General features: G+C 34.3%; 1 protein-coding gene across 1 annotated transcript in view; it reads right to left on the reverse strand.

The window, feature by feature from the left end:
• Positions 1 to 27,233, reverse strand: part of LOC105328025 (potassium voltage-gated channel subfamily H member 1) — a 33,191-nt gene that overhangs the window by 4,830 nt on the left and 1,128 nt on the right. The window contains exons 2-3 of the mRNA XM_011428742.4: positions 4,659 to 4,889; positions 1,813 to 1,935 (exon numbers count right to left, since the gene is read on the reverse strand). Coding sequence (XP_011427044.3) covers positions 1,813 to 1,935; positions 4,659 to 4,889 — 354 coding nt within the window. The remainder of the gene's footprint in view (positions 1 to 1,812; positions 1,936 to 4,658; positions 4,890 to 27,233) is intronic.

Genomic DNA, 27,233 nt, shown 5'->3' on the forward strand with positions numbered 1-27,233 from the left:
TCTTATTAGGATTGAATGGAATCAATACTGAAGGGATGTTAAAAAATGGTAAATTATACTATTTAATGCTATATGCTTCTTTTTTTAATCACTAAATACTAAGTATGCAAGAGAGAGAGAGAGAGAGAGAGAGAGAAAGAGAGAGAGAGAGAGTACAACACGTGTATGCAAACACGTGTCTTGGTCTCTCGAGTTTGTCTCACGTGTGTTCTTTCTAGATTAATTGAGGGATATATTGACTCATTTGTTTAGACGTTTGAAGACTAATATAAGTCATGTCATAAACTCCTCGGATTTCAAAGTTACCTAAACATTGTCCTTAACCGCCGGATGCTGTGTTCTAATGTCGCGTTCTAAGGACGAGTTTATTTGTGGGGCCATTTAATTATGTCTTTACAACACAGAGCAGTCTGTCTTTATTAATTAAATCAAGCTCTCCAGTCGCAATGTGCACGTGTCTGTAGTAGAATCACGTGCATCCATACATCGATGATCTCAAAGCACATGTTTCTAAGAGTCAATAAAATTAAGCCACGTAAATTTGAATTTCTTTTTGTTTTCATAAAATGTAGTATAGATATTAACGAACGTATCTTTTCTTTGGTCAGGGTGTATATTTTAGCATGCTCTCGCTCCGCATTAGATAAGGTTGGTGTTTTGTTTTGTTTAGAAGTCGTATATTCTTTAAAAATGCAATATGTTAAAAATATTTATGGAAAAAAGGAATAAATTGTATATTTCTGGTAGTTATAACATATCTCAGTGTGTACATCACAATCTTTAAGGTTGAAATTCAAACCAATGGCTATATCACGTTAACTAATAGTATTGAAGATATATAATTTGTTGTTACGCATGCTCGAAAAGAGCTCAATACTCTTGTGATATCTAAGAAACACTTTATCATAAGTGTTATCTTTTTATTTTGTTAAACAATTGCTTAAACATATATCATTCGATTTGATTAAACATCTTCCGATTAAAAAATAACTGCTATGAGTTTGAAAAGATATAGTGTCATTTGACTTTCACAATAAGGAAATTTAATACCATTTCATTTAAAAGTTTCAGGGACCTTTGTAAAAAAAAAAAGATAGTTTATACATGTAACAACAACAGAATCTAAGACGACAGGTCCCCATAAGTTTTCTTTTCGAAGTTCACTTTGCATAAATGTAATTAAATGTACAATCTAATATTGGTTTACGCCTTGATGCTGTAAATACCAATGGAAAATTGTGTTTCGGTTACAGCAGTGACTTGTGTGTACTGTACTCTATAGAATAAGTTCACGCGGTTTACTGGGTAACTGTCATTGGGACTCGATGAGGCATTGTTTGACGGGTTAGGGTATTTATAGATCACCCAGAAAAAGCTTAATAACTGTTACATTATATAAGTGATAATATACAGTTAAAGGAGACTGAGGTGCGTCGTAAATACAGTGGCACCATCAATGGAGTCCATTAACACGTTAACCTCTGTTGTTGTTTATCAGTCAGTGATAGATATGTATGACCAACAACACCGTCCCTTTGTGGCGCAAGTTGATTCACCACATTAAGGGTTTTTGTACCAGAAAAAGAAAAGGTGTGGATACGTGGATAGATAGAAACAGATTAAGATAGTCGGATGGAATGAAGGATAAATAGATAAGCAGAGAAGTGAATGGACGGGTATTCATGGTTCTTAAATGGATGAATGGCAATATTGAGAGATGGACATGTGAATAGACAGATATAAATATCTGGATGGATAGAAAAATTGACTAGTTTGTGGTGGTTTGTAAATGTTGGTCAATGAACCACTTACTGCCCTCCTCGTCGATTGGCTGCTTTAGGGCCGTGATGTCCTTGAATGTACACAGAAACAGCACCACCTGTTCCTTCTCGTTTCTGATCGGTGCAATGTGCAACAGGAGCCATAGTGGGGTACCTGTCAAATTCAACACAAAGTAGAATTATTATTAGGTCAGCACACATATCTGTACAATTATCAGTAAAGACAGATGAACACGAATGATTTACATATTCATTACATGTATAGTGGTAATAAAATATCTCTTTTTGAGTTGTTCATGTTATCACTAAAGGGTCACAGTGCTACCCGAGCAGTTTATTTTTTTTTCTGTGTTAGTGTAATGAAATCTCACGACAATAATTAAGAGGGCTCCACGGTCGTGGTTATTTTTAGGGTAAATTTAACTCCTTTAGTCAAAGAGCTCTGTCTAAAGGTATCTGTTTAAATTCTAAACCTAACTATTTGTTGTTGTTTTTTGTTCTTTACTAAATAGAAGTTCATGGCACCGAACATCATACATGTATTTAAAAGTGTAAGAAAGATCTGACGAATTCTTAAAAAAATGTTTCCAGATATAAGACTCGTTGCGATAATTCTTTATCTCACACCATTAAAACAAAGGGGAGCAGGCAGACAGACCGACAGAAGGACGGACGGACGGAGACGGATAATTACAGTAAAATGAGTGAATTGCGCGTGTTTATCATGTTTTCTTATAGTATTTGTGTTTGTACCAACGAAGGTAAACGTTCAATACAGTAATAAAGAGATCTAATTATTATTGTTAAACATTGTATATTTGTGCTGGTTTTACACAAAAGAGACTCATAAATAAATTTATGAATTAAATGGAGACATAAAAATAGCAAAGACTGTTATCCAGGTACAGTAAGGTAGATTCCGATTGTGACGTCATGCCTGCAGGTGGCCGTCCGTGAACCAAAGTCAACACTTACCCGACAAAACATCAATGGCCAAAATTTGTTAAATAAGCATTTGAACGTTTGCCATAAAAAACAATACACAGTTTTCCTTTGGAACCGACCTGCCTAGTATTTTTCAAGTGCAAATACCCCAGTTTTTGCTGGCATTCTGGGAACTGTTTAAATGACCTATACATATTTGGATACTTGAACTGTCTGAATCCCATTTTACCTGCACTATTCAGGTGTAATATAAAGTAATACTTTCCATCTCTCCAATTGTTAACAGCCTATTACAAAAATAAGCATTTAACCAGTAAAATCTTTGGTATTGATAGCTGACGAAATATACTATATTATTTTAAATCAACTGATATATACATATTTTTCTTATTAAAACTACGGTAAAATATACATGTAGGATAAATAAAAGGAAATGAATTGTGAACATAGACTTTAAAAATATCATTATTATTCTCTGAGACTGTTGATGAAAGGGAAAAGGGGACATGCTTCTGTCTTGACTAAATCATGGAGGAAGATAGCTTTGTTAGCGCACACTCTCACTGAGTTTGGTTAATTACTAGACTCACAAAATTAAATTAAGATAGACGGCTAAACTCTCAATGGAGAGAAAGAAAAAAGAAATGAAGCGGACAGACACGCAGGAAGACAGGGAGGAAAGAAAAAGACAGGGCGACAGAATTGAGAGAGAGAGAGAGAGAGAGAGAGAGAGAGAGAGAGAGAGAGCTTAGTTAAAGCAATATGAGCTGCAGTTTTCTAAAAAAAAAATTTACAAATGTTATTTTCTAATAAAATGACAAAAATATCATGGTACTAAAAATTTTTGTCAGCCATATTTTGTGGGAAAAGTCGTTAGGAAGCCTAAATTGGAGCAAAATTGAATTATTGTCGTACAAAAATTGTTCTGCTATAAATTCCTTAAACAGCTTATATTGCTTTAAGGAATGATCAGAAAGACATGTTATTTAATTCCATTTTACGAACACTACGCTAAAGAACATTTGCGACCTTTATACACTGTACTTACTTGATAAAACGTTTTTGTTAATTATGTCAAATATGTTCGGGTTTTTTTTTGGAGACACAATTAGTTTAGCCAATAAACAGGTATCTTTGATAGTGTGTAAAACCAATCTTTAAACTGGTATCTGCTATAATCGACCGCACTGATGTCGTGAGAGGAGTCGGATGTAAAGCTCATTGCAAAATAACTTTAGTATGAGTACAGTAACACTTCCTAAATAGAATGAGATCGTAATTACAACTGATATCAGAAGATGACCATCTTGATCTCACCATAAAGATCCTATACTGAGATCGCCAAAGCAATGTGAGATCAGAAAATCGACCTACACAACAACTTAGATTTTGATAAGATCGCCAAACACCGATCCTACACCCAAAATCGCCATTAGATCGACAAAATGATTCTACGACTGAAATCGTAGTGAGATCGCTAAACCAATCCTACCACTGAGATCGTACTTATATTGTAATCACAGCGCATTGGTGTGTTACACCTTAGATTGCTCATTTATATTTCTTCGTATCTTTTCATTGAAATTCCTAATAATTATTTATCGGGAACGGAAACCAAGACTACAGAAATTGAGCACCACTCCTCTTTTGATCATTTGGATATTGCTCACGTAAAAACGTTAGGTAAGATTGTGCTTGGTTTTTTATGTGCAGGACATATGTATGCTGAAGGTTGATGGGGGTGGGGGCTATTTGACATCCATCACATGGAATTGTTTTAGGCATTATTAACTCGCTATATTTATAGCTAGTGACCATGTGTAAACGTAAACTCGCTATAGCTAGTGACCATGTGTAAACGTAAACTCGCTATAGCTAGTGACCATGTGTAAACGTAAACTCGCTATAGCTAGTGACCATGTGTAAACGTACGGTTTTTCTTGTAGAGCAGGATCTCTACTTGTGTTTGCTCCATGTCTTCAAACGAACTCTCGATCTTGTCCACCGTCTCCTTGTCCGACAGGTCGCCGTACATAAAACTGCACGTGCTGCTCTTCTGCATGACCTCGGCCCGGTTATACCCGGACAGCTTACAGAACCCGTCATTGCAGTAGACGATGGGGTAGTCCATGATCCGGGCATTTGCCAGCAGGAAGCTGCTATCTGTAACCAGAAGGAGACAAAGTTAGGCGTTAGAATGAAGACCACGGTCTCCAGACACACACATGTTACATAAAATAACAATATCTTTGGTACATTGATCGAGGAGCGATTAAACTTTCAGAACTTTGAAAAACAAACACTAAGTTCATATAACAACAAACATTTTTGAATTGCTAATTAATATATTGAGGAAGATCTAATCATTTAAAAAACTGAAAAATCACTGGAATAAACAGGATCTTGTTTACCGGATCCCATTCTCTATTTATTTTATGTTTGATTAAAACCTACATGGCGTTGAATGTTTTAAATAAGACGCGGTATAAATGACACACAAGAATGGGTTTTGTTTGGACAGATTTTTATAAAATTCAAGCTTTTAGGGTGGATAAACCACGTATAGAGCTTTGGAAGTCCTCCCTATAAACGTATTTACTGCTTATATATGTACCAAATTTTGTAGAATTCTCCACCCCCAACAAGAACTGTACATGAAATACATGTAAACACCACCAGAGCTTTCTGAGATAAAGATTATTTTATACTTTATTTTTTTAAACTTCTTCAAACCCTCTGGTGTTTATCAGAATTAATGTCAGCGGTCGGATTTGGCGCGGATTTTGGTTTGATGATAGGTTTAGTGACTGTACCCTGGGTGTAGTATGGACAACTGACTCCCGGGCCGTGCTGGTTAACCCCCGGCAGCCCAGCAGGTGCCCCTGTATAACTGTTTACATATGTCCTCGTTACCGCGGCAGTTATATGGGTAAATGTAATTTCTTTTCAGTAATATATTACAGGCAGACCGCACGGTTATGTCTGTTAGCACGAGTAATATGTTTGTGTACTATAGGTATAATAATTAAGGTATAAATAGCTTCTTTCAATGATTTATCGAAGACTAGATATAATTTGCATTGTGGGCTGGTGTTTGAACACGGACCTCCTTTCTCCAATTGCCGCACACCGACATACCAACACTGGGGTCCATGTGCTATGGTTAACCAGCCGGATGTCAAGCATCGATCTCACAATCGATGCCACACGCTGTCTGTGCCTTTTGAAATTTAATTTGCGTCAGTTTGGCCATCAATACCCGTGTAGATTTGTACAGCCACATATCAATTATTCTACCGTCTTTGATATCTCCCAGTTCCGCTGCATATTTTTGATTGGTTCTTCACTGCACCCAGTTAAAAAGTTATTATGACGTCACGTGTATCACTTTCCTGTTTTGCATATTTACCTATTTTAAATAATGAAAACAAACTAGTCAATAGAACAGTGAGCGTGTGGCGGCAGGGGGCCTATCGTCTGCTTATTGTCGCCAGCCACTTGGGCCTCTCCACCTCATCGATCTTCTGCAATCTGCGATTGATTTATTCTGGTTTAAATATCGGATAACGACAGGCCGTGATTTAAATTGCAATAATTGGAACCTAATGAACATAAAGAGCCAGAAACTCATTACGTTTCGCGGTAGCCGAACTATGTTTCGGAGAATGAAAGTTCCCATAGCCCGTTATTTGTTTTCACGAGTCTTACAAGGAGACCCATTATTACGTAAACCCTTCAGAAAGTTTTCGCTGAAAAAAAAATTAAATCACCAATTTCTTCAGTTGAAGATTTTTTTCATTAATCATATTTTTTGTTGTTGATTGAATACTGTTAATGTAAGTGTTTTTTTTTTAATGTATTAGGGATTAAAAATCAATAGGAACCATCTTGTCAGGCAACCTGATCTAGTTCGCTTGTTTTATAATAAAATATCTGCAAATATTCCATTTGTTCAATAAAATGATAAAGCATTCATATAGATTTCTTGTGTAAAAATAAAATAAATGGATTTTTAAAAAAAGTCAGCAGATTGTATTTAAAAACAATAGATTTCTGGTTTAAAAAAATGATATGCAAGTCACTCTGTGGACTGTAGCTTTCTCTAATATATATAATTAACAATTAGTGATTCAAAAATTCCAATGTAGAATTTAAATACTTCTGTATCAGGACTTTGTATAGGTATCCTGTATGATGTCAAATGCACAAAGACACGCCTTTTTAATTCCTTTTATTTGGGCGTATATTTTGTAGAGACGAATGAATTTTATATCCCTTTTCTTTGGTTTTTTAAATTAAAATAAGGTCGACATTCAAATGTCCAAATTTTAATGATATCCGAGAATATTTAAGGAATGAATTCAATATGTATTTGTTTTGTACGATATAAAACGGTTTGGGGTAGTTTACGCTTTATAAACTGCGAAGCGGTTTATAAAAAAGCGTAAACTGTTTCAAACCATTTTATATCGTTTAAAACTAATAAATATTGAATTCATTGCTTATAATTTAATTTTTTTTACTCTTCATTGTAGATAAAAACGGTTATTTGACCTTTAAAATGACGTAAAATTGTACAAAATTCTAACGTAACGTCAGGCGTATTGATACGTTTTTGACATTAGTCTTACTGTCATGTTGTAAATTTTGAATTTACCGGGTGGTAGTAAATACAAAATTTACAAGTTGTCATGTTGTAAATTTTGTATTTACTGCCACCCGGTTAGTTCAAAATTTACAACATGACATTACTATGACGTAGGTAACATTCTTTATACGATATAAAATAATTTTTTAGCCAATCAGAAAGCGCGTTACAACCAGAATTAAATTATATGGTTTTAATTTAAAATATTTGGTCTATGTTTTATCCCAATCACAAGGCCCGTCCTGTTCAATCAAGCTAACATACTATAGAACATTGACCTCAAGTCTATTAGGGTAACCTGATCTCCATTACGATGAAATGAAAGCCATTATTTGTCATTTGAAACCAAATTTTGCGACGCATTTCCTGCACGGCACGTGTTATGTCAAAGGTGCATGGTCAGGCGTCGGAAAACAGATACAAAATGCTTTCTTTATTATTATGAAAACTCGTAAACATTTGAAAAGATATCTATGACCCGATAGTAAATAAGTCGTAGCAAGATCCGAGTGAGGTATTATACTCTATAAGCAGAACTTTGTGTTGCCTTTTAGTTGTTTCATTTCTTACCTAGGTTGGAAAATCGTTTTTGTTTGTTTGTTTGTTGTTTTCGTTTTTGTTTTTTTTTGGTTTTTATTGGGGGGGGGGGGGTGGGGGTAATCGGACCAGTTGACATAAATGACAAGCCTTCTGGTATTATTGGGATTTTGACCTGCATAGATGGAAGACATTACATTAGGTCAACCTAGATGACCAGGTACATGTAACTGGAAGTTCTTTGAATCGATTCACGTGTCGAAAAATTAGTTGGGATGTAGAAACAAAATCTTGCTGTAGAAATTACTAACAGCATCACAGAATCGATGGGCTTGCTGGTGTAAGCACTGCCTGCTTCCTGGTAGACGCAAACTGGGAAGTTATAGACAGGTGCTCTGGTAACGGAAGTGTCTATGCAAGGGTATTATGACGTCATCTTGGTAGTGAAAAAGAAAGAGGGGGTTTTATTTACAAAGGATTATAAGAAATGATACTTAAAAGAGTTCAGTTTTAATTAAAAGTTCCAGACTTTGCCTTTTGGCATCGTCGTGGTTTGTTTATTTGAGATATGTCTGAGATTCTTTCCTGATGCCAATTCGCGAGATAAAGAGGTTTCTGACAACTGAGTTCTCCTGTTCCGGTCTTCGCTTAAAAGGTCACATGAACTCTACGTAAATGTCTTGCAGTAAATCGGTCAATTTTGTTCGCAACAGATCTGAAATATAATCGAATTATGAGGGATGCACGGGTAAACTTCTCTGGTATTAGATAAAGGTCATCATTTTAGTATCGCTGTGTTCATAATTAGAAATGTGACTTTTTTACGCATCTTTAGTTCAGAAATCAATGAGAAATTTTAGTCTATTAAGCAATGAATAGGATTGATTGTTTTTAATTGAATATAGTGTTAAAAATATGTTGGCTAATAAGCAAGCAAAGCAATTGCGGTTAGTGTAATGCTGTGACCACAGAAAACGTACATTTGTATTTAAATTTTTTCATAACCTTTTAATGAGTTTTGGGGAACATTTAATGGCGAGGGTATAAAAGATTTACACACATTAAATAAAGGATTTCCACGTTTATTTAAATTAGAATAATTTCTCTCACATAACAATCTATCATATATGGACGAAAAAATATCTATGATAAAATTTCATACTTAGTTACAAATACACATGATTTATTTAAGTAGATTTTGCATGATAATCATGACAGTTATGTTTCGCCATATACGTATATTTCATATTCGGATCAAAGGTAAAAAATCTAATACAACCGACTTAGTATCAATGTGTGATGGTCACGATGGAGACGGGATTCTTAACACGCCATCTGTCGGTAGCAATGCACCGAGGGACATTGCCGCTGTGTGGAAGAAGATTATATCTACAATGTCAACTATTATCTTATGATTAATAATTCACAAGTCGAGGAGCTTCGTGCACCAAAAACTTGCCTAGGTGTTTATTGGGAATCAAATGGGAGATTAGACCGGCGAATCCGAACCAGTTCTACGTATTACAGTGTAGAATTTGATTGTAAAAGATGAAAAGAGAAATATTAAAGCAAAGTTGGTCAGAAAAAGGAATCTTACACTCACCAGAAAACTCTTGTCTTTATCAATTTGAAGGAAGGGATGCAAAACAAAGACAGAAGTTAACTAAGTATAACGAAATGCACTATTAGGAATGATTTTCCTAATAGACCAGGACACATTTGGTTTTCTATGTACCAGGGTCTTCAATATTTTTTCTACCGGCACCTATGCGTATATGCTTATATTGTAAATTTCTAATCACCCACCAATAACTTATCATAGCTGTATCAAAATTATTCATTTAACATGTCCATGAGTTATTTCTAAATGAGAAGTAATTACTAGTATAACGTCTTCATTAACATGGACATATCATCTAAGACATATAAGTAAATGGTATATAAAAAGAACGAGTCCTCACACATTATTTTGCAATCTCATGAACATGTTCAGTTATACCCAAAGCAGTCTTATGGAAGTTGTTTGTGCCAATCGAAAGAAAATTTGTTTACCTGCGGAACACAATAAAAATCAATTAAATGATTATCAATAATAATGCTCTTAATTGCAGGGAACATATATCATTACTTCAATCAGACGATACCGTGATGACGTCAGTTCCTGTATTTTTAACAAACGATATTTAAACAATCTTTTCCTATATAAACAGGTTTTCAGAAAAGATTAAATTAAGACAATCCAAGACTATAATTCCAAATTTGCCGAAAACATTAGAAGGAATAAACTAACAAACAAAGCAGACGACAGTGTATCAAAGATCGATGAGATCTCGTGGGATCTCGCCCAGAAGAAAAGAGCCATCCCGATCTTGTATCAATATATACAATGTGTATATATGTATAAGTCGGTATTTGAAATCTCAAAAACTCGACCCAGGTCAATCAATGAAAATAAACAGATTTGGCTAACGAGCGTTCAGTGGTAGGGGTGGAGAAAGAGGCTGCCCCTGAGGCCCTCAAGTTTCCGGGGGATCTTAGAAGATTAGTTAATACCGGTTCAAAGAGGTCACACAGTTATGAATTGATCCAAGGGTCGCGGTGTAGGTTTAGACTTGGATGTAATGAAGATATATAAAGTTCATACTTTAAGACATTAAAACTTATAATACGATAATTATAATATGATATATGATAATTATTTATAGAAAAAAAATCATAACGAACGTATGAATCTTCTAAAGTCGCATACTTATATTCCTTAATTCAAATATTTGGGTACTGTATTTTCCAGAAGTGGATCTTTTTGTAAAGCAAAAAAACACTTGGTTGAGCAAGCACAGAAAGCTATGTATATCCAGCTTCTATCGACAGTCCCTGTGATACAAGCCAAGGATTCTGTGGCAAGTGAATGAGCCCGATTCTATTAAAATCACACCTCGGCTTTCCTGCCCTGCATAAATTAAAGCAACTAGACTTTGACCCGTGCGTGCACGGGTTGACATTGCATATCGAACATTTAGAAATAGGTACATCGATACACCTTATTATTGACATTTACATAACAAAGCTATAAGCCTACAATAATGCTATTAATTTCACTACACTTTCCTTAGTTTGAATAACCTAACTGTGTCTCGGGAAAAGCCCCTCCCTTACTTATACCCGTAAAGTAGCAGAAAATTGCAGAATCGCTCTGGAACGATTTTGGAGAAAGTTAATGAATGTTGTTATACTTTCATGTTAAATACTGAAATCTGATTGGTTAAGACGCAGTTAATAATATTTACTATTACCCTCAGCGGTAGCAACGCACTTGGCAACGGGTAACATTAAAAAATGTTACATGCGCGAAAATTATGCGCGTACGGTTCGCTGTAGAATTCACGTTATTCCTATATAAAAGCAGTAAAATTTTCTTAAAAATTTTAAAAAAGACATTCAGTATAACAAAATAAATAGTGCCTGTTTGGGAGGATAACAGTTGAAATTGACACCCCTCGAAAACCATTGTCAACCTCCGCTTCGCGTCGGTTGACAATGGTTTTCTCGGGGTGTCAATTTCAACTGTTACCCTCCCAAACAGGCACTATTTATATAATGTTGCCTTGAAAATAACAGTCAAATACATCACAACAAACCTTTTTGAGACTGCAAATACCTTTCAACTAAAAATTTTAATCCATAGAATGGAAGAACTCAACACCTTTTCACCAACGTAATCGTATATTCTTTGTAAAACTGGGTCTGTAGGACATTATTCATTTTTACGATAAAACATATTCTATCTTCACTCTCCTAACAATGTGAATAATGTAACATTTTTGCATGTAATCAAATATTTTTTGTCATCACGAAGATGAAAGTAAGTGCTTAGTTGAAATGTATACTTTCTCTCATAAGAAATCATTAATTTATATGAACAAAATATATAGCGAAAGTCCAATGAAAATTTACCCGTATTTGTATTATCATTTCTGAGTTTATTCAGGCAGATGTGATATTGTGGAAACAAATATAAACTAAAGATCCCGTTAGTGTGAATGTATTGCGCAAGTGCAAGATTGTAAAATCCAAAAATATCCAGGTGATTTCCGGGATTTTTTGAGGAATTTTCGTTGATTATTAATTAGCGAAGCTTAACTGAGAAAAAATAAAAACAAATTGGTAATCTTCAAGTACCAAAGATGTTTAAAATATATAAAACAAAAGACAGTATTCTTCCGATTTCTCGGTATTAAAGACTAAAAATTCGAGTCTATTATTTTAATATAGTAGTATAGATATGAGCTGCATTTTTCATGTTGATTTTTTTCACTAAAATGTTCTTCTCTATTAAAATGACAAAAATATTACGGTTTTTAAATTTCTGTTAGCCATATTTTTGTGGAAAAGGCCGTTAAAAAGCCTTATTTGGAGCAAAATTGAAATATTGTCATCCTGTACAAAAATTGATTTGCTATATATTCCTTAGAAGAGAAATATTTCCTTTGACAAAAATTAATGATTTTTTTTTTTACAATTTATTTATCACAAACGTTTAAGTTATATGCAGACTTATCTCACTAGCAGGGTTTTGCAGCAAAATAAAATTCAAAAAAATACAGCTCATATTGCTGTTAGGAAGCTGGATGGTCCACAAACTAACCATCATATATATCTTACAATTTTAAGATAAGACTACTTAAGTCATAAACTTCCAATGAGTAATTATAAAGAATACATCATTATCTTTGAGCGTTAAAGTTTTTATATTTAAGGTCTTCCGTTTTCCAACGGAAGACCTTATTGTTTTCGTTCGGTTTCTTTTTCCCTATTATTATTATTTTTCTTTTTTTTTCCAACCAATTTTGTGTACGCGATTTCTCTGAATCTACCCGACCGATTTACATGAAACTTTCAGGTCTGATAGATAATGATCTGAACCTTATTGGAAATTTTTTTTAATGATGACGTCACTTCCGGTTTTGAGTTATTCACAATTTAACGATTTTCAGAGGGTCGGCTTGTCCAGGGGTAAACTCCTAAACGATTTAAGATATTGAGTTCAAAATTTCAGGGATTGTAGACAAAAGGTTGTAGATCTGACATGTGGTATATATATTTTCCTGTGACCAAAAGTGCTGAAGCTCGCCCGAGCTCGAAAATTACAGTTAAAAAAGCGTCGTGATTTTTCGTGGTCTTCTTTCAATATCTCTTTCCTCGATAGTATTTTGTTATAACATGTAGAACAAAAAATCTTTATAAAGTCAAGAGCATTGATGTGACATCAACAAAAAGGGGCTGGCCCTTCAAATAAGGGGCTGAGGGGGCTCTAAAGTCTTTAAATGATAACTTGTTACCGTGAAATATTTTGTGATACGTTATAGAACCAATTATGTTCATTCTAACGTTATCCACCTACACATGGCAATTATTTACTCCTATGTTACGTAATTAGGGATTTTAAGGGGCCAAAAGTCCAAAACTTTCATGCTAAATATCTCAAAATGGAGGGAAATTTTAAAAAGCAATATTGAACAAAAGATGCTCAAAATATTAAGCTTAACAATAATTAACCATTATTTCTTTGTTATGCGGTCCCTAATAGGAGTTACAGGGTCGGCCCCTAAAACGACCCTCTCAAAATATCTAGAGAACGGTACAAAATTTGTAAACACATGTTGAACAAAATGTGTTTGAATTGATTAGAGCTTTCATTTAAAATCATGAAAAAGGGGCTGGCCCTTCAAATAAGGGGCTGAGGGGGCTCTAAAGTCTTTTAATGATAACTTGTTACCGTGAAATATTTTGTGATACGTTATAGAAGCAATTATGTTCATTCTAACGTTATCCACATATACATGGTAATCATTTCCTCCTATGTTACGTAATTAGGGATTCTAAGGGGCCAGAAGTCCAAAACTTTGATGCTCAATATCTCAAAATGGAGGAAAATTTTGAAAAGCAATATTGAACAAAAGATGCTCAAAATATTGAGCTTAACAATAATCAACCATTATTTCTTTGTTATGCGGTCCCTAATAGGAGTTACAGGGTCGGCCCCTAAAACGACCCTCTCAAAATATCTAGAGAACGGTACAAAATTTGTAAACACATGTTGAACAAAATGTGTTTGAATTGATTAGAGCTTTCATTTAAAATCATGAAAAAGGGGCTGGCCCTTCAAATAAGGGGCTGAGGGGGCTCTTAAGTCTTTTAATGATAACTTTTTACTGTGAAATATTTTGTGATACGTTATAGAAGCAATTATGTTCATTCTAACGTTATCCACATATACATGGTAATCATTTCCTCCTATGTTACGTAATTAGGGATTCTAAGGGGCCAGAAGTCCAAAACTTTGATGCTCAATATCTCAAAATGGAGGAAAATTTTGAAAAGCAATATTGAACAAAAGATGCTCAAAATATTGAGCTTAACAATAATCAACCATTATTTCTTTGTTATGTGGTCCTTTAAGGGAGTTAAGGGTCGGCTTCTAAAACGACCCTCTCAAGAATGGTACAAAATTTGTAATTACTTATTGAACAAAAAATGTTTTAATTGATTAGAGTTTTTATTTGAAATCTTGAAAAAGAGACTGGCCCTTTAAATAAGGGGCTGAGGGGGCCTAAAGTCTTTTAATGATAACTTTTTACTGAGAGATATTTTGTGAAAGGTTATAGAAGCAAATATGTTTATCCCACAGTTATAATATATCCAAGCAATGTAATGATTTTTTCATGTGTTACGTAATTAAGTGTTTTTAGGGACCAAAATTCCAAAATTTTGGACACCCATATCTCAGAAAGGAAAAATATTTTAAAATGCAGTACAGAAGAATAGTTGTTCAGAATGATGTTCTTAACAATATGTAACCTTTAAAATTTCGGTAAAGGGCCCCTTTAAGGAGAAATGGGATCGGCCCCTAAAACCTCCTTTCTCATATATCTCCAAAACGGTAACGAATTTTTGAACATTTGTTGACAAAATGTGTTAAGATTTAAATGTCCTTTCATTTAATATCAAGAAAAAGGGTCTGGTCCCTTAAATTAGCGGATCAAAGGGCTCTAAAATCGTTTATCTGTAGCCCTTTCAAGAGAGCCATTTTGTGAAAGGTTATTAAAGATAGATTAGGTATAATACGTCATATACTAACAATATAACGATTTTCTCTTGTGTTACCCAATTAGGGTTTTTAGGGACCAGAGGTAAAGAAGTTTAATCTTTTTTATCTTAATTGGAATTGGAAAAAATGCTAGTAATTAGTAAAGCAATGTAAGAGAACTTATAAAAAGCGGTACAAAAAAGCATTAGTACTTCACTCTTTTTTACCTTATCATGTTTTGTTGTCGAAATTCAAAGTCGATGATGTCATATTTCCTTCTAAAAAATCGGACGGAAGACCTCCTCGTTGCTCGCAACGAGATCGTGTCTAGTTTTTTAATATTATTATACAAAGCTCTCCTTTTAAAGGAGATAGACATAGTCTAAAAATGGCCACAACCAGCCCTCTTAACAGCTTGGTTCGCGGGTACCTGGGTCGATGTATAAATCTTGTCTATTTTATATATAACACCGATTGAGTCAGCATGATATGTGCTATTGCAAAATGTTTTTTTTTGCAAATGTTTTGCATTACATGGAATTTTCACTTAAATTCAGTGCAGTTCGGCAACAGATAATTTAAGCTGTATGGGCGGTCGCTAAATTAAACATCAGAGTCACAAGAAATTTTTTAAAAATAATATCCTAATAAACTATCATCTAATAAAGGGGATAAAACCCGACCTTTTAGCTTTGATATTCAATCGATCTATATTATTTAAAAAAAAATGATTGGAACTGGTATAACATGTTATACATCATAGCTATTCTTTTTCAGAAAGTTTAGATTGTCTAAACATTGCGATTTCCATATATCTCTGTGAAATTAAAGGGAGTTAACAGTGACCGTAATTTGTTTATTGGATTGTAAAGTTTCTTATTGCACAAAACAGTGCACGCAGACCTGCGTTTGAAATAGAAACTGAACATTATAAAAAATCCGAAACATACACTTATTCATTAGCACGATTGGAGACAAGCGAGAGATTTCCCTTATTAGTCCTCAGTGGGCCGAAACATGCAAATGTGGGGAATTGAAAATTAATATTTGATGATGCCATTATAAGACCAACACCTCTCTCTCTCTCTCTCTCTCTCTCTCTCTCTCTCTCTCTCTCTCTCTCTCTCTCTCATTATTAAAAAGAATTGTCGTATAAACAAAACTCTGATTTGAACTTTTGAAGCTATATAGACACATATTGAGTTCTTTATCATGTAAAATAATTACATATATTTAATGAATATAATAGGATCACTCATGATTTTTGGCTTATGGTTCTGCGAAGTTTCTGTAGACACACAACAAAATATTTCATTAAACCATTTTGATGTCATTTGAGAGTTATATGTCAATCTTTTTTTTATACATTGATGATATACGCTGCATACTGGAGCAATCACATGATAACATCAACTGTTTCAAGTGTTGTATGGCTCACCATTCCTCATCTAGATAAGCCAAAGAAACTTGTACCCCAAAACTATAAAAACTTACAGTAAAAGTGTATAATCCTTCCATTTACCAATTTACCGGAAGCGCCTACAGTTAAATGAGTAACATTATACATGTAGTTAAAAAGGGGGGAAATATATAGTGATTTCTTAACTCTTCAAACACAAGTCAAGGTGTACATACAATAAATCCAGCGTGATAACAAAGCCATACCAAAGCCACAGCGTACTACATTTGTAATCAAATAGATCGACAACGGAACCTTCAGCCTTACAGTTTAATCTGCAAATCCCAAAATACCTCCCCAGGGCCAAACTTGTGGTTTCCCAATAAAATCAAAAAGGATAATTGTTGATTACGGTCATAATTTCTCTATCATTGTCTTATATTAATAGATTACGACCCTGTGGCTAGACACTGATTGTGCCGAATAAATCATATTTTTCCAAAATCACATGACCACTTATTTAAACAACGTGACATCGTAGATGCGGATGGGTTGCATTAAAATACTAGATCATAATTTTTACACAGTACCGTGCACTTTTCCACAAGTCGTATGAGTGGAGAAGGCTAAACTAGGAAGATTGCTGCTATGTAATATTTTACATATAATAAAAGATTGTTTTAAAAAAAAAATAAGACGTATGATTATACAGATCGTAGACCTTTTCGTTGTCATGGAATCAGAATTCATTCAGTCGCTGGATACATATTTATTTCGTGGTTCTAATTAAAAATTTAGGTGATAAATAATTAGCATCTAAAAATTTGGACAAAAGTGGCAAGTACTTTGGTATTTCTACCAGATATGCGAGAACTAGGAAAAGTATTGACACGGTGGGCCTAGTGCGACACCTAGCGGTTCTATAGTCATTATATCGAACACTTGATTAAAAGGTTGAGTATCACAATTACTATAAATAGAATCTGCAAATTGTTGTGTTATTTTCCCTTTACGAGAAAAGGATAATTACTGCAATACTTTGGCTAGATTTCAAGTTCGATTTTTCACTCAACATGATAGCATTGTTACAGATTACTGTTTAAAGTTTTGTTAATATATCTTTTTCTCTGAATGTGAGTACTGACAGTAAATGTTAATCATTTTAATCATCGTAAACTTCTAGAATGAGTCAAGAATATCCGAGAGTTTATATACAGGTCAACTACAGACAGTGCACGTATGGGGCAATGGTGGAAGGGAGTGAAGTATCATTAGTTTCAGAGAGACAGCGAATGTCTATATTTCTGTTTTCTACAAATACAAATGTTTTCTGTTCGGACGCAGGCACCAGGCGTTATATATATTTTTTCTCATAACAAAGCAATAAACTCTCTACCTAATAATACACATTGCGTATTATTAAATACCTGGGGGTGTACACGTATTTTATTATTACGAGAAAAAATATAATGTCAAATGCCTGTTCTGAATGTTTGTCTGTCTGTTTTCTACATATCTCTGTTTTCTGTTCCTTCCATTTGTAGGAAGGTTTTGTCTTTTAATAATCAGGGCTGTTTTTTACTGAAGAACTTACGACAAAATCGTCCATCTCTTTAGTCTCATATAATGATCCCTAGCGAACAAAATGTACACAGAATTTGGTCGCTGGACTATAGCCATGGAGTTTCGTCACTTCCTGTTTATGGAGACAAACACCTGCGCTTCTGAGACCATTCACAACAGGTTTCTGTCAATCTAGTAGTTCGTAGCACTTTAACTACCTACTCTTTTTATTTAAAATTTCACGTTGGAGACTTTTTTTATCAATCACGAACTTGTCGTTGGACCTTGAATAGTCGCATTATTTATTGAGTTTTCCATTTACTGACGCAAGTTTATTACAAAAGACCTTTTCCTTTCTATTATAGTAAGAAACACCATTCTCGCTTTTCCTCAGCGCATCCTATAATTTATGTACTGTACATAACATATTGCTTTAACCATGACCTACATCATCTCTCATTTAATTCAGGTACTTAAAATATACAAAAAAAACATGGCCTATATAACTTTTAAGGTGGAATATAACACCTGGAAAAAGTCGCTCAAATTAACATGCAGTAAATTACTTGATTATAAAAGATATAATGATAAGGAAACTGTACATATGTCAATTAAGGTGGAATACTGTAAATTCCTAATTAAACGCGAGGAATTAATATCCGCGTAAAATCGCTAGAAGCATCCTTCACGGATTTTAAAATCTCGCCATTATTTTCTGAGAGTTGAAAACTATAAGATAAAAGGAGAACAGTTCAAGGTTCGTGATTTTTTATTCTCGCGATTTGATACAATCCAGCGGGATCGCGGAATTAAGTACTCGCGTAATATAAGGAATTTACAGTAACACACCTGGAAAAAGTCACTCAAATTAACAGGAAATTTTTTGATAATGAAGGATATAATGATAAATAAACTGTACAAATGTCAAATAAGCGAAAAATTTGCAGTTTGGGGATAAAAAGTGAATATCTGAAATAATTATTCCAGTAAGTAACAACAAAAGCCGCTGCGGAATTCGAACTCGGGATGTACAGATCACAAGTCCGACACTTTATCCACTCGGCTTTGGTGTAACTTACATATTTCAGTCATAAAATCGTTTTAATAGAACAAAAAGGTGTTTCGATTAGAGGTCAGCCATTTTGTGATGATGTGTTATTCCACCTTAAGAGAGCGGATGGTCGCAGTCACTTTTTTAGACTCTATTAATTTTCCGGAGAGAAGAGCTTTGTGTATAAAGATAGAGGAAAACATTCAAATCTTTGAGTTAGAATAGATGGAATGTTTCTTTACAAAATAATAGTATATGGTTTAAAAATCATATCTAAAACTACAAGGTAGATCTGATGGGCAATTTGTGGACCAAACAGCCTCCCGATAGAAAATTACAAGCGACACTTGTCGTTACACGTGCTCCGAAACTGACTTTTAATTAATTGCTGCTGCACCATAATTTTTTCAGGGAATAGCTGAATAATTGTTCATGATTTTAATAATACACAGTAGTAAAAAAATTAAAAATACAATTATATACAATGATTTTGCCACGATCAACCAGTGTTTTAATGATTATGTTGTAATATAAAACTGTATGGGCCAAGCTTTCGATCAAAATCTTCATATTGAGAACGACAGTTGAAACCATTACAATATTCCAATTAATTTTTGTTCGCAAGTAACCAATCATTGAACTGTTTGCAAAAATATTACGCGCGAGGTCTTTCATGGAGGCTGGCAGCTGGAATGACGAGTAGATGTAATAGATACATAACAATTTCTATCAGAGCCCGCCAGGTTCGCTTCTCTATGCCGTTCCGTTCAATCATATTGATTTGATGATATTCATGATGTGACGTCATCACTATTGAGAAATGTTCTGTAGTCATAACATAGCCCAATAAACATAGGAAATTCTATGCAGATTGGTGAAATTTTAATGTCACTATTTATCCAGAAGTGCATAATTTATTATTTCAAGTTCGTTGATGTAACAGGTTTTCTTTTACTAAACGAAACTCGGTAATACAGTAAGATGATTATTGTATTTCGAAACACGGACATGAATTAAATATAGGCAAACTTTACGAATACTTTCATCGTTATTGAAATGCAAGCTGCTTGACAAAAGTTGCAGATAAAAGCTTTTCTAAATATATAATAAGAGAATCATAGGCATGAAACACTGGTACTGACACATTCAAACCCTTTCAATTTTGTTTTAAGGGGGTTTTTCACAATGACTGCTAACAAATGATAAAGATAAAAGCCTTTCTTAAAATATTATAGAGAATCATGGACAAAACACATTGTTACGCTCGAGGGCTCGATGGTCGTGGCCATTTTAGACTGTATTGATCTTCTTTAGAAGAAGAGCTCTATACAAAACTATGCAAAAATACCCAAATTTTAAAGGAAAAATGTATGGACCTTTTCTTTACCAAATAATTATTTATAGTTAAACAATTCATATCTTAAGATTTTAGGGAGATCGGTTGGTTAATTTGTTAAGATTTTAGGGAGATCGGTTGGTTAATTTGTTAAGATTTTAGGGAGATCGATTGGTTAATCTGTTAAGATTTTAGGGAGATCGGTTGGTTAATCTTAAGATTTTAGGGAGGTCTATTGGTTATTTTAATCCAGACACTGACCATCCTGCCTCTTTAACCTTAACAACTTTGTAATAAGAGTGATTACTTTAAGACTGCCCACAATGAAGTTTCCAGTGAAAACTCAAGAACACTCCATCCTGTGCTAGAAACAATATGACCGCGTTTTGATCTTAATAATTTGATGACCTTCTCATCTAGGGGTTTTACACGATATTATGTCGACTTATAACTGAGGTATCCTTCTAGAAAGCAAGATAGGAAAAAAGATAACATAATTTTTTTTCTCATATATAAAAACTCCAGACACTAACCACCCCCCGTTGACCAGCATGTACGTGTTAAGTACATGTACTACTGAACCAGAGAGGGAAAATGAATCTCCCCACAGAATATCCCTGGCTTTCATATGGCAGACTTTCGCTTAAATCCGATTCACTGCTTTCATGACAAAGAAGACAAAATAAGCATGGTATAAATTTGTTAAGACTCCGTTATCCATTGAAAGGATAACCTGTCACGAGATATACTAGTATTACTGTAGGGAGGGTCATGCAAAGTAAGCTCTTAAACTGATGGTGTCGTCCAAGACCTTTGGGGGTTGGTGATGGTGCAGGGGAGGATTTGTATCCCACAGCAGCCCTCCTTGTATGACCGAGAAATACTCCCCACCCCCTCTCATCTACTGGACACCGTGACACCCTTGGTAACGATTTATGTACAAGTGTTATCGTATCTTGTTTGCCTTATTTCATGCGGGTCTTAATATGCTGTTCCATTTTATAAGATGTAATTAATTGATGTTTGATTAAAACCAACGGAGCGAAAGGGTTAATGATTAGGAGTTGTAATCGGAGACAAGGCCATTTCCACGTGGTTGACATATCCTTGAGAGGTCACTGCTCTGTATTCGAGACGTTTTACTTCCTTAACTTTGTGTGTGGTAGTCTGGTGTGGTGAAGTTCGATTCAGCCCGCAACCAATTGATGGCGCCGCCATCTTGTTCTGTAAACATACTGAATAGTCAAATAGAACACAATTTCAAGAAGTCTTGTTTGTGATGACAAAATTGTCAGAAATTATTAAATGGGTGTCGTGCCGAAGGAACAATAGATTATCCCAAGAGTTATTCCCCTTTCTAACGGGACATATGCCGTAAGTCGACAAGAAATACAAAACGGTTGCAATGGTTCCTTCGCCATGTGCAATTAGTTGTAAAAATTCAATGTCATTGCCTTGAATGGCGCTACCCCGAAATGGATGTGACTTTTGTCTTAAACAGGTCAAACAAACCTATTTCCTGGTCCTTATGACCCTCACATTACGATCTTATGATGTCGCGTACAACAACCATGCCCATTTTATCCCAAATTATATTCATGCAATGCCGTGTACAACAATTAGTTCATCCGATCCCAAATTACAGTATTGCAATGCCGTGCACAGTTATAAGGTCAATCAGATCAAAAATTACAGTCATGCAATGCCGTGCACAGTTATATGGTATATCAGATCAAAAATTACAGTAGTGCAATGCCGTGTACAGTTAAATGGTATATCAGATCAAAAATTACAGTAGTGCAATGTCGTGTATAGTTATTATATAGGTCCATCCGGTGTACATGCCGTGTACAGCCATTAGGTCCATCCAATCCCATATACAGTCATGCAATGTCGTGTACAATAATTCGGTCTATCCGATCCCAAATTAAAGTCGTGTAATGCCGTGTACATTATTAGGTCAATCCGATCCCATATACAGTCATGTAATGTCGTGTACAATAATTAGTACCCAAATTAAAGTCGTGTAATGCCGTGTACATTAATAGGTCAATCCGATCCCATATACAGTCATACAATGTCGTGTACAATTATTAGTCTATACGATCCCAAATTACAGTCATGCAATGCCGTGTACATTATTAGGTCCATCCGATCCCAAATTTGAGATGGGTGAATAAGGCGTGTAAAATGCCCATATGAGGAATGATAAGACACTGCAAAATTAAAATATCATAATATTTTTAACAAATGATTAAAAACAGTGTATATTTAACGTAACATCGGTTTGTAACCCTGTAATATTTTAAATACTTGTAATAGGTTGATTTAAACTGGCGTATGCGTGTCAAACCTCAAAATAGTGTCATTTTTATAACTTCAATGCCTTTTCTTTTATAGAGTGGGTCTGAACTCCATATTTTTGTCATAATCTAAATGTGGTTTAGTGGAATTTAAACCGATTTTAATCAACAAAAATGTGGAGAGATGACCCACTATACTTTAAAAATGTCATTTTGTAGTCCAACAATTGAACTTTTTAGAAAAATATTACAAGGTTGTAAATTCGTGGCCAATATCTCATATAGCATTTAAACAACGCACTTTGTTGTGAATGAAATGGCTCAGTGGTTAGAGCACCACGCATTTGGTAACATTATAGAACATGGGTTTTTAGGTTGTGGGCTCGATACAACTAAAACTTTAGGATTTATTATTTTTTTCTTATCGTTTTTTGAAATACATGTATTTCAAACTGAATAAAGTTAGAAATTACCCTTTCGTAAACTTATACTACAACATATCAAATATATTTAATTGAAAAAATGTTAAATTTGCAACTAAACCGAATAGGCAGTTGCGCCATCTTATTCCCCCATCTTCTTACAGATGTGTAATGCCGTGTACAATTATTAGGTCTTTCCGATCCCAAATTACAGCAGTGCAATGTCGTGTACAGTCATTAGGTCTTGCCGATCCCAAATTACAGTAGTGCAATGCCGTGTACAGTTATTAGGTCTTTCCGATCCCAAATTACAGCAGTGCAATGCCGTGTACAGTTATTAGGTCTTTCCGATCCCAAATTACAGTAGTGCAATGTCGTGTAAGGTCTTTCTGATCCCAAATTTTAGAATTGCAATGCTGTGTACAGTATTAGGTCTTTGTAAGATATTGTATAACGATTGTTTAAAGTTTATGTTTTACCTAAGTTTCGAAATTCAAAGAATTCAAAACTATCAATAAAAATATTGTTATAAATAGTTTTGGGTTCTTTGAATGACAAAACTTTGATATTACATCTATATTAGTATCCATAGTAGATCTCTTTGTCCGTCAAAATCTCATGATTAGTATGTCCAGGAGCTAATGTTTATAGCCCAACTTACGTATGTTCCTGGCACTTGAGAATTAGTAGTACATCTTGTCATACCATTATAATTGCTTTTACAAAGAATTATCATGGACAAAATACAATGATACATACATATTTCTTATCAATTGTTGTCGAGCGTTCGAATCGCATTTCTGATCTTCATAAGAAATATAAATAGGAAATCTAGCCAGGACGGTGGTCTCTAATTGTCAGCGTCCGAACTGGTCAGTATCTAAAATATCACTAATGAATGGAAGTCTGGCATTGAATTAGAACCTCTTTTATTATATTGTCAGGGAAAATAAAAACTTTATTGTTGAGAATTTTATCATATTAACTTTTGCCTGATCAGACGAGAAGTATTTGTAATTTAATGCACCACCTGTGCATCAATGGCTATCTGGGCGTAACCTGATGAACCTACATGTACTGGGTCTAGTGGTGGATGGAGAATCGTACATGTACTGGGTCTAGTGGTGGATGGAGAATCGTACTTCTTTAGGAAATATGACTGATTGTGATCCAAAGTTTACAAATATTCATAAGAGGGAAGCAAAAATACTCTATTTGTATTCAATTATTTTGTTATATTTTATAGAGATTACCGCGGGTCTTTGCAAAGTCAACCATTGTGTCAATATTTTGAATATCTGAGTTCCAGCTAGTTTTCCAATTCAATGCATTATTTACGTATTTTTTTTAAAAAGTGTCTACTAGTATCTCTGAAAAAAAATAATTCACATTATGTTATAGTATTTCTCAATTTTATACAAATGTTTTACAAACTTTCAAACATTAAATTTTAAAAACTGATATTTAAACATATCATAAAAAATTCAAGATATTCAGAATCTAAAGTTAGACTCAGATTTGTTCTCAGGTTATGGTATTGGATCTGAAGTAAATACATAAACAATGTAGACTGAATTATCCCCTATAAACAATTATGAATTTACATCCTCACATATTACATCTAAACACATGTATAATGGCAAGTTTGTATAACATTTGAATAACATTGAGAAATACCACCACATGATGAGAATAAAATTTTGATAAATGTCTGATTTTCAAAATTATATAAAAATTATATGCGCTGATGTGAAATTTTGTCTTTTGGGTTTTTACTCATATCAGTTAGTGGTTATATAGTATAAAAGACTCTTATTAAATGTGTCTATGATTGAAGCAGAAGCCACAGAACTGAATCTCTACATGGAAACACGGGTCAAGAAGTAGTTTGCAGCTATTTTGATTGGCCGACCACTCAACTTCCTTAAGGGTATTAATATCATTTTGAATGAAAGTGCATACACATTCACTATATAATCACTGTTTTAGAATTGTCGATGTGCATGATATCTGACCATAAAATGCATTTCGAAAATTCTTAAAAAGGTAAGAATTGTGAGAAATCCATGCGTGTTTGAACCCATGAGTTTAGGATTAGTAGAAACACTTGAACAAACCAAATTTGTGAAAAAAAATTGAGAATGTAAAAGCATAGCCACTTAATATATATCAGATTCAATGTTTCCATGGAGCCAAAAAACCTCATCTCATTAGAAATATTGTACATGTGACGTTGCTTTGGCCATTTGTAATAATGCAAAGTACATAACATAGACATTAATTAATCTTGGTCGACCAGCGTCAGACTAGCGTAACAGAGTTCATCATATAGAGTACATTGCTTTCACATCGGGATTTCCTTAAACACAAAAATACCGTAGGAACTTTAGAATTAAAATCCAGCTACTCCATCAAAAGAACTGATCAATTTAGCCGAGGTTTTGCGGGCGAATTGCCTTTGAGTTCTTGATGGTAGTTTTTGTTGAGGCTACATGACATTTACCGATAATGTTCCTTGATGACAGGGGTGGGGTTAGGAATGAGGTGGGGTACATGGCAATTACTCTTCATGATCTTCAATGGTAGTGTTTTGTGGTGCTGGTGGGGTAGAGGGTGGAATTACAGGACACTATCTAGTAGCAATACTTGATCATAGTGGGTACAAAACAGTTACTACCAGGGATCTTATTGGTATGTTTTTTGTTGGGGTGGGGATGGGGTGGGTTTGGGTAAAATGAGGAAAATTACTGGCAGTGATATTTGATGGTTCTTTTGGTGGTTACACGACGATTTCTAGTTACATGATGGTTATTTTTTGTGGGGATTACGAGACAGTTGCAAGCAATGGTCCTGTGGTTTGTAAACAGGGTTGATATACAGTATTCCATCAAAGTATTCATTACAATTCAATGACATATACTTAGATTGATGTACTTTGTTTTATTGTTCGCAAGTAGATATAAGAACCGGAAGCAAAGGGATGAAGCCTGCAGCGAGGCAAGAACAGGGGGATTCCTGGGTCTGTGGAAGGAAGGGAGTATGTTCAAGTTCACTGTGATGAGTTCATTTCTCTTTCGCGTCCTTACCAATGATCCCTATATAACCGATAATTTACAAGCCTGTATATTGCGTGAATGCGACTCTTTAATCATCTTAAGGATGTAGCCGAGTATTATTTGCTCATTATGAATTTCCAAAACCTAATGGCACTGTTCCTATATTCCGTATATTTTAATAGGCATATTTTCAACAATTCAGTAAAATTTTCTCTCAACATAAAAATACGCATGAGATTGGAAACTACGATGTAATATTTTTTAATGATCCTCACCGACTAATTAATTGATTTTATATTACTATAGTTCAAGGTTAAGTTTGTCATTTTCTCCGTCCTTTAATTAATTTTAATTACAAGTTTTTCCGCTGATTTACCATTAATGATGCAAAAAAAGTGTTTCTTTTTTTTGTAAAGAAAATTCATAGAAGAAACGATAGACATATAGATTAATTAATTGTAAAATTGTTTAGACGATTTGATCATTTGAAGTAACTTTTTGGTTATTTCTTCCCTCCTTTTTAAGGTATGGAAACTTGTTCTTTAGAACTAATACATTTAATTTAATACATTTACCCAAAGTTTTTCCTGTGTTTTTTCGTCCTTCAATGAATTCTACCAATTTTTCTGACTGATTTACTGATTTTAATTTTCTGACAGTAATGATAAAAGAAATCTTTTTATTGACACTACGATGTAGCTAGTCATCATTTGAAGATACGCGTTGTGAATCCCCCCAAATCATACCTATATCATTTTAAATTAAAAAAAACCCTCAATTTAAAAAAAGAAGAAGAAGTAAAATGATAATAATTAATGTGAATAAAAATTGAATTTGTCGCATGAAATTTTTTTTTATCTTATAAAATGAATGAGACAGCCAAGCGCCTCCCTACTCCGCGGTCTCGTGGCCCCCACGTCTCAATAGAATTCCAGTTAACCGTATATTATAGAAAGTTCAATTATCTGGATGGTATTAGTCGGCTCGTGGCTGGTCTTTTATTGTCTTTGGGGGTAACGTGGCTACTCCTCATCGTGCGACAGTTCCATATCCCCGCATAGATCAGGCAACTTTATGCCTCGTCAAAACAATTTTAATGCCCGTT

The sequence above is a fragment of the Magallana gigas genome, chromosome 6 (assembly GCF_963853765.1).
Source record: "Magallana gigas chromosome 6, xbMagGiga1.1, whole genome shotgun sequence".
Lineage (NCBI taxonomy): Eukaryota > Metazoa > Mollusca > Bivalvia > Ostreida > Ostreidae > Magallana > Magallana gigas.